The sequence below is a fragment of the Scomber scombrus genome, chromosome 1, assembly GCF_963691925.1.
Source record: "Scomber scombrus chromosome 1, fScoSco1.1, whole genome shotgun sequence".
Classification (NCBI taxonomy): Eukaryota; Metazoa; Chordata; class Actinopteri; order Scombriformes; family Scombridae; genus Scomber; species Scomber scombrus.
Window position 1 is genome coordinate 26,995,162 of NC_084970.1, and position 12,631 is coordinate 27,007,792.

The 12,631-nt window shown below is 37.5% G+C and overlaps 1 protein-coding gene across 1 annotated transcript; it reads right to left on the reverse strand.

Annotated features, from left to right (window-relative positions):
- Window positions 1-3,246: 3,246 nt before the first annotated feature.
- rs1a (retinoschisin 1a) lies at window positions 3,247-8,776 on the reverse strand. Its single transcript, XM_062419512.1, has 6 exons — window positions 8,722-8,776; window positions 8,268-8,293; window positions 7,838-7,970; window positions 5,277-5,418; window positions 4,272-4,467; window positions 3,247-3,399 (listed from the first exon to the last, which is right to left on the reverse strand). Exons 1-6 carry the CDS (start codon window positions 8,774-8,776, stop codon window positions 3,247-3,249), a joined length of 705 nt encoding a protein of 234 aa, XP_062275496.1.
- Between the last annotated feature and the right edge of the window lie 3,855 nt (window positions 8,777-12,631).

The window sequence follows — 12,631 nt, forward strand, 5'->3', positions numbered from 1 at the left end:
AGCTTTCCAGCTCATTGCTGCCATGTTGGTTTCGTCGACAGCCTTAACAGCAAGCAATGGGCATCAAGAGTTTGGTGCTCGTTGGCGGTGAAAAGTTAACCTCTTGAAATGAGGTTTGACTAACTCAGATACAACATCAAAGTCTTCAAGATAGTAGGAGAGCCCTTTGCAAAAAGGCATACCTCACCTACAACCTTTAAGATCTAAAAGGATAGATCTGGTGATGTTCTGTGTTTATATTGTCAACAAATCCCATAAAAAGACCAAAAACAATGATTAATTGATCCTTCTAACTACTAACTACTGATTAACTATTTACTATGTAGCCAAAGCCTGATATCTTCCTTCCTCTGTGCCAAAGAGTTCAGTTGTTGTCCGAAAGCTATTTAAAAACATATCACTTAGTTGCACCATTGAACTGGGTGACACTTGCCTTCATTATGATGATCATGGCATGGTAGTTTATTTTGAACAGGTCATACACCATCCTGCTGTCACCAATTTTGTATCAATCCGCTGCTGAAAATAGTCCCCAACAAATGCAGTATTTACTAGTATGTTTGTATAACTTCTGCTAAAAATGACAATGCCAAGCTGTTTGAGGAAATTAAGGCATTTTTAAAGATTTACATCTTCAGTGAGAATACATGGGCTGAGCGCCACAAACATTTTAGGGATATTTAGATGATGTTTGGTCTTTTCAAAGGATTTGTTGACTTTAAGTTGGATATGGAATAACACCAGATGCATCCTTTAATGTGTGTTTACATTTTTCTGTGTGCATTTTAAAAGCTTGTGTTATCAAAAGTTTTTGTAAATGCATTTTGTAAATTTAAATTTGGTTTTCCTAATTGCATTACAACTTTTCTTTGTAACATCAATAGCCATAATCAGGGATGATTTTAATTAACTAGGTTGTTCATAAAAGCATTTACTTGTCGTCTACTGACCTGTGATGAAAAAAAAGTTGTATAGAACAAAAACACTATTTGTGGCCTAGGCAAAGTGTACACAGCAGTGTCCTTCCAGTCTTACCTTTATCCTTCGTTCCTTCCTCCTCCTCTGTCGTTTGAGAGCTTTGAAAGTTGGAGAAAAGCATCGTAGGAGAGAACAAAGGAAAGAAGGATGGGTGCATTTGTGAGAAATTCAAGATATCTTTGGACTAACAAAAAAGAGAATTTGATTTGGATAATGTCATGTTTTGTTCCTCATTTGTTGAAAAGGTGAAAAGACACACGAAAAAAGAGAGAAAAAACTGAACCAATTGACTATATGGCTGATTGAAAGCAATAACATTCAGAAAGAGACTCAGACGGATGCAGATTGTACTAGCCAGATCAGTGGCTAGTGAAATTGGAGCCAAATATAGCACAGAGAAGGATTTACAGCTGTAAACTGTGATTAAAGCAAGAGAAATGTCCACATTTAATATCAAGACATCGCTCTGCAATACATTTTTTTTATTTCAATTTGTCCTTGGACATGATCCAGGACTGGCAAAACTGCCCCTTGTTGTGTATTATGGAAAATCCTGATCGCTAATGATTGTAAATGACTGCTGACGTGGGTTAGTTTATACCATTGATGGGACAGAGTGATGACAAAGCTTGCCTTGCCAGTGACCCGAAGCCTTACATTAGCTTACTGACTAAACACTTCAGATAGAGATGGAGGCTTCAACCCCCAGCAAGTCACACACATGAACTGAGATGGGAAGAAGAAGAATTTTTGTTCACAAATATGAATGTGTTTCCTAAAACATCAGTTATTTTTTTCATTAAGCTGTTTCCCACTTCTTACAGGGTGTAAATAGAAATAATAGAGTGTATCTATACTGACCATTCTACTTTAAAATGATAGGGTCTCATAATAAAAGCCAACTGTACATTTTTGAACGGCTCATGAGTTTGTTTTGTAGTAGAGACACAACATGACAAGAGGCATGATAGTATTAGTGAGTATTTCTTTTATCAAGGAAATAGTCTGAAAATACAATAAAGAACGCATCTCCAGAATAAAAAGAAAAACATGCACCCCAAAAGCACCATGGGAAATCGAAGTGAAATGTTCCAGAAAAAAAAACAGGAGTTCACCACAATACAAAACCACATCTGAATATTCTTGAATTTTCCATTCCTTGTTCTCTATATGGCACCGGTGACTGATGTCACGTGAACGTGCCTGAGGTATAAAAAGAAAACATGCTGATTGTTTAACAACAACAAAAAAACAATAAATGGAAAAAATAGGAAGTAAGTTCACAGAAATATTTAAAGAAAAAGTGTGGTATTATTCTTTATCTTCCTTATCATCAACAAATATAATGAAAAGACCAAAACCAGCAATACGTTATGTAGCGCTCCCCAAGTCCAATAGTTCCTCTTGAAGACATTTTTTAGAAAACAAGCTCTGAATATACTTTAACAAAACAGGCTAAATGATTTGCTATAACATTTAGTCACTCTAGTTTAAAAGCAATCAGGAGTAAATAATGCATTTGCTGAAGAATATTTTAAGCTGCAGATTAATGTGCAAGCTATACTGAGTATTTATGGAAGCAGGGTGGTATATGCGGGATTAATTAAAAATAACATACAGCACCCATGTTTTTTGCAATGAAGGAACATGTCATCCAGTGCAACAGCATTGCTCATTGGTAGGTTTTTATCTGTTTGGGAAAATAAAATAAAATCAGTCAATATGTGTTAATATTAATAGAATTAATTAATTGTTGGTTTTGGTCTCTTTATGGGATTTGTTGACAGTAAGAAAAATGTAGAATGCCAGCTTTTCCTTCGAGGGAAGTTAAGGAGGTGCAAAACTGTAAATTAATTGTTGACCATTTCTGTAAATATCAGAGGATGCAGTGAGCATTTGATCGACTTGTCACAGAATGAAACAGATGTTCTGGAGGAGCTTGTCTCCAGACCTGTGGATACAACCTCCATAGCAACGCTGCCTCTCCCTCTCCATGACTAATTATTGCTTTGAATTTATGCCATTTCGTTGCAAATGTACCAATCTATTGAGAACTCATCAAATTAAAGCCCCCAGTGTGAAACTGCTTTAACACAGACAACGGAGAGTGGAGTTTGAAAAGGTTTCAAACAGAATATTTTGGTTTCAAGTTGTGGTTCAATACATGTAGCTGGAAGGGGCCAAATCTGTGGATATAATCACAAACCACACACTCTGATGAGGATTTAGGTTTTGGGGCAAGGCCTCGAGGACAGTGGGAGGAGAGGTTCAGGTGCATTTCTTCATGCAGAGCAGCAGCTCCAGGCGCAGAGCAATGCGTGTGTGCCATCCGAGGGGGAGGATGCGAATGTAGCGCGCCATGATTGGTGGCCGCAGGAGGTTCTGCACAGACGAGGAGCGGTCAGAGTTTCCAAAAAACACCTGAAGAGAAAAAGGAGCGAAAGCTCAAGAGATCATTTGATTCAGAATGACATCAAACAAGTGAAACTGACTCAATATGTTGCGATTTAAAACTAAAACTTACTACTACAAGTGTCACTACTACTAATACAATTAACAATACTAATAAAGTTGGAACAAAAAGATAATTTTCATTTTTAAATGATCTGTCAATTTTTTTTTTTTAAGTTTTTGTAAAAAGTTTTTTTTAATCTGAAACAATTTTTTGTTTTGAACAGAGAAGTTACTTTTTTTGGACAAATTATTTGATTAGAAAAATGTAAATCAACATTATTGGCTATTGGCAGGAGGAGGAGGTAGATATCAACTAATCAGAAGATCAGTGTTTCAAGTGTCTTTGGGCAAGATACTGAACCCCAAATTGCTCACAAAGGCTGAGCCATCAGTGTATGAATGTGTGTGTGAATGGGTGAATGTTGACATGCAGTGTAAATTACCTTGATTGGTTGAAAGACTATAAGAGGTGAAATATAAATGCAGTCCAATTTACCATTTCATTTTCTGTCAATCAACTAATTAGTGAACCAGTAAAGTGAATGCTTTCCACCGATAAAGGACAATGTTCATGAACACATATTCTAAATCTGAATGTAAAATTCCATCATAATAACTTTATTTCTATCTACAAAATGTAGACATGTTGTTGTTGTCTTCACTGTTCAGGCCATCATTAAAAAGATGATACAGATCTCAGATTTCATGTTTGTCAGTGTAATGTTTAAACGGCATATTGTGGTGTTTTGAGACGTGACCTCCAGCTGCATGTTGTATTTGTGTTACACATTCATGTACACTGTCTAGTGTTTCTTTTCTTATGTCTGAGTTGGACTGACCCTGTTGTTTCCAGTCTGGTCTTTGTAGTAGATCCAGTTCAGGCTTTCGTCTGTGCGGAACTGAACGGTGTACTTGGTGATCCACTCTTCAGCGTCACAGCGGCCCTGAGTGAGGATCCCTGAAACTATCATTACCTCCTTCAGGTCAATCTGCAACCACTGACTGTTGTCCTGGAATTTAGACAGCCAGGCACATCTGTAGAACAAAAACACTACATGTTAACGCTGTAGTTAGGTTACAACACAGTGGTTCAGTTTGATTCTCTGATACTTTCTCAGGATGAGTATAACAAAAAAGTTTTAATTAGGGTTCATTAAAAGAGAAAAATGCATATAACTAGAGCTGGGTAGAGATCTTTTTCACTGCAGACATTTTGACTAGAAAATAAAAAACATAACTAACAACGTTAATGACAGGAGGAAAAGCCAGCATAAACAAAACCAGGTCTCTAAAACTGAAGCAGTTATATGTCTCGCCATAATTAATTATAATTTTTTCTATATTTGGACCAATATGATATCTGAGTTTCAGTACTGATTCCAAAATGGTAACTTTTAGGCAATATCGGATCTGAAGAATTACGAAACAAGATTAAGAATCTGACTGAGCCTTTTATGCCTGTTTTGTAGTTGCTTTAACAATTTGTGATTATCCATGCTATTCATACATTTCAGTATATATATATATCCCTTTTTCTTTTTTGCTCAGCTAGCTTCCCCCGTGAGGTTTGATATTGGTGGATAAAAGTATTTTCTTAAAGAAATGTGTACTTAAAAATTATAGTTTATTATAGCAATGTATTTATTTTTTCTATTCACTTAGTTTGCTTATGCTTTGTGGGTCTTTTAAGTTTTTACTATTCCCTTTACTATTTGCTTTCCTCAAAAAAAAGTTGCTGTATGACTGAAAATATCCATTGCTGTTTTGAATTATTTGGAAAAAATCCCCAACGTAAAGACATGACAAAGTTGTACAAGTGTCACAAAATCTTTACGTTAGCCTACCCGAAGCCCTGACTGTTGAGTCGGGCCTTGCTTGGGAGCCATGAGGAGAACCAGCCGGTGTACTGGTCCTGGTTGGAGCAGGTGATCTGATCTGAATTCACTGATCCAGCCTCAAAGCCCAGAGGTTTGTGGTATGGACACTCTGCAAAGGGATCAGAGACAACGTTCAGACACATTTCCCTTTGAAATAAATTTCAATTTAAACCCGTTCTGCTGTTTGAGTTAATATAATTATTTTCATTCAAAGACGTCCTGGCCTCAACGGAGGACAGCACAAACATGTCTGCCTGGCAAAGCACTGAAATGTAACTGGTAAATGATCATCGCTAAGCCTCTGTGGATTCTTAATTCTCCATCTCTGTATACATCTCTTCCTCTCTCACTGCCACTGATTCCCATCCTCACAACCTCCCACTCCAAAAGCCCCTGCCTAGCAGCCCTGGTGTGACCCATATCCCATCCTAAAAGCCTGCAGTTTAATTCTCCACAGTGAGAGATCAGTGATGTCCATTAGGGCAGGAGGCAGACAGATGGCCATGCTCCTCTCTCCACAGCTTTGATCTGTCAATCTGCCCTCTCACTTACAGGAAAAACACATGATAACTAGTCTTCTGTTGACTTTATAAATGCACGCAATAAACATATTAATACAGAGAGAGGATAGCTGCATAAGTGAGTCTTTTACTCTAATGCTCTAGATAGATGGAGCAGAAACGTGTACTGTAATAGAAGTAGCCTGCTGCGCTTTTGTTTACTACTGGCTTAAGCCTATCTGCCACAGGGTCATATCCTGTCTAATCCCAGTATTACAACGCATATAGCAGCAGTGCCTGAGTGAGTCAGGAGATAAGTGTTTACATAACAGTAATGCAAGTGGCTTTGTATTCTCCTCGGATATACTTTCAGACTAAAATAAAATGCATCCAAACTGTTGAATTAATGAGAAAACACAAGAGGTGAGACACACAATGAATTGAGGTGATGTTAAGTCAGAGGCCGTGCAGGAACGTCTGTCTCGCTTATCATTTATCATAACCCGGGTCCATGTAGTGGTAATTACTGGTTTCTGTGATTTTACGATAGGCACAGTCTTTTACAAGCCTCGTAATCTGAGCTTCATGTTCTGAGATAATGATTATCTGTTAACTTCTTGTCCTCTCTGTCACCGGTTGCCATGTGATTTTGGGCTCAGTTGACACACACTGAGGAAAACCCTTTCACTGTCTGTCCATCAACTCCTTTTCCTTCTTCTCTCGCTTCAGGTTGGAAATGCTGATCTTTGTATTCAGGGTTCAACGGGTTTGTCCTCTGTGCTTTTTGTTTGTTTCTTAGGAAGAGATCTTGGAAATCGGTTTACAGATTTCCTAGAGATTTAGTGGAAAGTTAAGCCTAAGGCCTAAGGCCAAACGCCAAGCGCCAAACGCGGGGTGAGAAATCCTTGATGCACTCACAAAAATTTAAATTTGAACATCTGCAATTCAATTTTAATGTCTGTATCTGGATCTATGAGCATTTTTTGTGTATTTAACACAAACTGTTACACCAACTTGTGTGAAAAAAATCTGGTTGATGTACATGATTATATATATTACAATAATGTAATACTGTAATACAGATTAAGATCCAAAATCAGATTACTTATTATATTATGTTATTAAAATAGCAAATTTAGTGTGCAGCCTTAAAGGAGGCATTTCTAGCGGCAAATATAATGTTTATGGCTCCATCTGCATCAACCCTCTTCAAAGATTTCCACTGAAGCATGTCTACCCTGCAGCGTCAAATCTGGAGTCTAATGCACTCATGCATGTGCATCTACAGACATCCCCTTTCTATCTATTCTCTCTCTCTCACACACACACGCACACACACACACACATACACACACTCACACACAGAGTTGTCTGCATTGTTATGTATTAATAGATAACCAGAACGTATTTGGATTCTTTTTCCAAGCACAATGCCCCCAAAATGGCTGGTTTCAGCTTCTCAAATGTGCCTTGTATTTTTGTTTGTTTGTTTGTTTTGATTATTTTTGCCTTGTATTATCTTTAATTGACTTCCTTTTGGGTTTTTCTATAGTTTTGCCCAAAACCAACAACTTCAAACATCACCTTAGGAATCAACTGAGAAAATAATCATCCGATTTATCGATAATGAAAATGGGTTTGTTTTATATTTCCGGCAAGTTATACAGGTTCACATACAATCAGCTCATTACCTGGATCATTAGAAACACTCCTATCAAAATTACAAGGCCACTCTATATCAGTTCAATGCATAAATGTATCATCTGATCAACTCAATCCAATTAATGAGTAGGTAAAACTGTGCACCCCACATAAAAAAATAGAAGGTCAAATCTGAGCACAATATGTTGTAAAGTGCACGTGTGATATAAGATGTATCATTTCTTACACTTAAAGAAACAGAAAAATGTTTTTTTGGAATTCAAGTGCAATAACTCAAGACCTTTTTTGTGCACTGATGAATGTATTTTTTTTATTTTGGTCAAATGTCTGTTTGTTTTGGGGAGGACAGTATTTGACGGCTCTTACCTGGCATGCAGTCCACTCCACGCACCATGGAGGTACCAGCTGGAGACCCGATGGAAGAAAACTCAGTTGGGGATTCTCCTCCTTCGCAATCACATTTGCAAGACCTGCTGGTCCATGCCTCAGACACACCCGCCTCATATAAACACACACAAACAACATATAATTAACACAATCCGAAAAGCACAGCAACAGAAACACCAACAAATATATAAAATTATTATTTTTAATGAATAACCAAAAAAGGAATGAGAAGATGTTATTTTTAACTGTTATTTGGGAGTAATTTGTCCACTCAAAGTTGAAATATCTCTGCTGTAGCTGATCAAAAAGTGCTAAAAATTAACTCTGATCTGTTTACTCTTATACAAATAATTGTATGTGTTTTAACACTACCAGACATTTTTACCATGTTGGTGAGGTTTCTTTGTACCTCTTGAGCATGAATGGTGATGAACACTGTTAAGGCAGATGGACAGAGAGGAAAAAGGGCCAGGCAGCCAGGGAAGCACAGAGGAGGAAAACAAAACACTGTTAGGACACAGTATTCGCTCATTCTAGCAAACACAATCTGTGTATCAATCTGTCAGTGTAACCACATTCAAAAGAAGGTAAAATAGCACAACACAGACATAGATAATACAGTATGGTGTCACTAAACAAAAACATTCACAATAATCAAAAACATTTCTGAAAGAAAAATTCTCAGCTGACAACTTCTTTAACATTTCAGACATTTTCTTCAAAATATCATCCAATCTGAGATTGTTTTAAGAACTTTTGACTTTACAAATCTCATTTCAAGGGTGTAAATTAACTATAATCCAGATTATATCTTCACAATTTAACAGCAGAATAAAGACCAGAAAGTTTAGACTAAATCGTACCGTTAGCTCCCAGAAGAAGCAGGGCCAGCAGGAAACGCTGCACAATGAGAGCCATCTTCCAACCTGCTCCAAACCAGACGGGACCAACTGTAGACTGAGAAACCAAGACAGTAGTGATAGAGAGGCTGGATTATAATAATCCACTGGACACTAATGGCCTTACCTAATGCCATCCTTATCTGACAAAGCCCCTCCCACAGCTGTAAAACCATCAGCAGAACCAGTAACACCAGCAGGCTTTCTGCTTTAGGCTTGTTGAAATCACTGCACGGTCACAGAGGTCAAATTAAAAAATCCTGCAGAAAACCAAAATAATAAACCAAGACTGTGTGTGTGGTAAACAAAGAGAAAGAGAGGGAGAGAGAGGGGTGGGGGTGGTGGTTGTGGGGGTTGATGGCTTATGCTGGGCCCTGTGGCCCGTATGATTGACCAGACGGTGCAAATTTCCATTTCATGTTTAGTAAAATATAGGTATATAACTGTTAAATTAATAATACATTAACAAAACTAAAGAGCATTTTTTGAAGAATAGTTATTTGACTGTCAGTGGAGATTAAAATCATTAAATTAAATTTCATTACAGTTTGTGCAAAGGAAAATCAGAGCTTTCTTTTGAAACACATACATATTAGAAAATAATTGCTGAAAATGTGAAAATACTATGTAGAACTGAATTGTGGAGTTAGAGGATTAAGGTTAGGTTATGGTCATCCATGTTGCCTTACACCTACAAACGAGACCTGTTTAAATTGTATATTTTTAAGGGAGTTTGGCATGAGGGTTGTCAAGTTCAGAGGCTCAGATTGTTCAGTTGGGGTTGTGGTTTCAGCGCCTTCAGCAAACACGCTCCCAGTGTCAGAGCTCAGAGTACTGCTTGTTTTTCCATGAATTTGAAACCTAATTTTATATATATATATTTATATTTATATATATTCATTTCATTTATTATCCGTCAAATTTGGCTGGGTGATTAATAACACTTTTTTTTGTGTGGTGTGAAAATGTATTTATCAATGCTTTACACAGACTTTAAACAAAAAGTTTTTATTCAATGCTTTAATTTCACAGTATACTGGGACATTAAACTATGTCATTTCAATAAAAACTGGACAAATGGAGGTGTACTAAAACTTTAAACTGGTCGTGTATAAATTACAAATCACACATATGCCCCATAGTGCTTTACAATTTGTACAGCATGCCATCTATCTTTAGACCATCAATTCAGACAAACTCCCCAAACGCTCCTCTAATGGATCAAGGAAAAGCTGAAGTGTAGGAGAACAAGATAAGAAAGTACATTTCTTTGCAAAGCATGTAATCATGCATATAAGTTATATCATTTCTAGAATTAGATCAGGCTTTTACATTTTACATTTACTGTAAAATGTAAAGAGCTAAATCTAACCTTCAATCTCTGACTCTCATTTGAACAACTAGATTTCCAAAAAAGCACTTTTTAGACTTCTAAAAATATGCATTAAAGTTCCCTTTTGCTTTTATAATTGGGACAATTTGGGAATAATATCTCCACATCTTATGCATCCAAACATTTAGTAAATGATAATATAACAAGATGAGAGTAAAGCAAGTAGATTAAGATTTTTAAATTCTGTCCTTTTGTACAGACAGATTTCCAGTCATCTAAGGGATCCAATGTGAATAAAAATCACCTTTTATGCTTAAAACAAAATAATGTGACAGTGATCTTCCTGTTTGTGCTTGAACGCTACTTTTCTCTCTTGAAATCTCATGCAAAAGACGCCTGAACTCACACTCAAAGCCTGGTGGGTGAGAGTAATTAAGCCTAATTAAGTAAAGCTGTTTTCAATTTGTGTTTATTAAAACATCCTTTTCAACCCTCACACACTCTTTCCTCTTGCTTTCATTGTCGGTGTTCTTAAGCTGAAAAAGCTGCTGTAAATTTCATCCATTGATTTCTTTCAGTCAGTGACTATTTAGGCAAGACTGATACAAAAATAATGAAGGCTCCCGTTCGAGCAGCTCGCAGGATTCCTCAACAAAAAAGGAGAAGGGTTCGAGCTTACTCCACTCTCATGTACAGAGCTCATAAAGAGGTCAGAACAGCAGCAGACGCAGTGATTTATATGGACATTTAGTGTTTAAGTTTCACCTTTTGTATCAGATTTAATACAATGAGTGTGTATATGAATGTTACAAGAGTCCTCTGGTTTTTAAATGTTTAAGTGTGATTTATTTTAAATCCCCCTGCAGGTAAATCCGGCTGAGAAGAGGAGTCCAGACCTCCTGTCTAGCCGGCTCAGTTATCCCAGACCAGTCCTGCTCAGACTGGTGAGCTTGGAGGCTTCCCGGCTGTCAAAAACCAACAGACTGAAAGTCATCACTCTACAGGAGATCCAAGCTGCTGCCAGTCATGTACGACGGAGGATTTGTACGAGAGCTGCTGCATGAAGTGTTGGATTTGAGCTATAAGATGTTTTATTATCTTTTATTATTAAAGAGCTGATTTTAATTTACAACATGTTGCCTTTTTTCCAACATGATGCCAAGTCAGTAAGTAATTGATGTACTAAATCAGCAAAGCAAATTTAAGTTACAAGTCAAGTTTAAGAAGGTTTAAGGACAGGTTTTGGTCAAGGTTTGGGATGCCTACTACTTGATTTTTGTACGAGCTTTAAAACTGTTTTCGCTGGTTGCATTTGTCAGATTCGGTACACTTCAAATTCGTGAGGGGTCATTTCAACATTGTTTGGCTAACATGCCTGAGGACACATCCTAGCTGGTTATTGTTTGCAGTCTCTTACACTAATGAAAAATAGGTCAAAACCAATGAAGTTAGCTGTTTCTCAAAAGTACAACTGCAAACAAAATGGGCTTTTAACATGAGCCTGACTGTTTGCTCTGTTAACAAATGTGTACCTCTCAACTTCTAGTTTGTCTGTTGCTCCAATTTTGTTTGAGATTAATATACACTACCGGTCAAAAGTTTTAGAACACCCCAATTTTTCCAGTTTTTTATTGAAAAAATGTTTTCAAGCTCACCATCATGGTCTTTTTTCCTAAGGTAGTTCTGGCATAGCTTGGACTTATGTTTTGGGTCATTATCTTGCTGTAGGATGAACCCCTGACCAACTACGTGCATACCAGAGGGTACTGCATGGCGCTGCAGAATGCTGTGGTAGCCGACCCTGGATCCAGAAAAACAGCCCCAGGCCATCACGCTTCCTCCTCCATATTTGACAGTTAATGTCACACACTGAGGAACCATCCTTTCTACTCCATGTTTAACAGTTAATGTCACACACTGAGGAACCATCCTTTCGCCTACTCGACGGCGTACAAAACTCCTGCGTGATAAAAGAAAATTTTGATTCATCAGTCCATAACAGCGTCTTCAGTAGTCCATCGGTGGTGTTTCATGGCCGAGGCAAGTCTCTTCTTCTTATTCTGACGTCTTAGCAATGGCTTTCTAGCTGCAACTCAACCTGTCAAACCTGCAACTTATCTTCACAGTTGAAACTGAGACTTGCCTACTACGATCACTATGAAGCTGTGCTTGAAGCTGTTGTCCTGTGAGCCGCCTATCACGCAAGCTGTTGACTCTCAGAAACTTGTCTTCTGACTCTGTTGTGGCTTTGGGTCTGCCAGACCTCTTCCTTTCAGAGTTTCCCCCAGTTTCTGAGTGAATCTGTACTCACTGACACCTTGACTTTCTTCGCAATTTCTCTGTAGGAAAGACCTACATTTTTAAGTGTTTTTGTATAATTTTCAGTTTTGGGTAACCTTACCTTCTTTTTTTTTTTTTTTACCTTTGGCAGTTCACAACTTACCTTTGTACCATTTGAAGCTATTCATTGGACTTGAACTGCTTGAATTTCAATAAAAAACTGGAAAAATTGGGGTGTTCTAAAACTTTTGACCGGTTGTG

Coding starts and splice junctions, on each gene's coding strand:
- rs1a (XM_062419512.1), bottom strand. CDS start 8,776: ATGGCTCTCATTGTGCAGCGTTTCCTGCTGGCCCTGCTTCTTCTGGGA. Junction 4,468..5,276: donor CTCAACAGTCAGGGCTTCGG/GTAGGCTAACGT, acceptor TTTGTTCTACAG/ATGTGCCTGGCTGTCTAAAT. Junction 3,400..4,271: donor ACCAGACTGGAAACAACAGG/GTCAGTCCAACT, acceptor TTTTCTCTTCAG/GTGTTTTTTGGAAACTCTGA.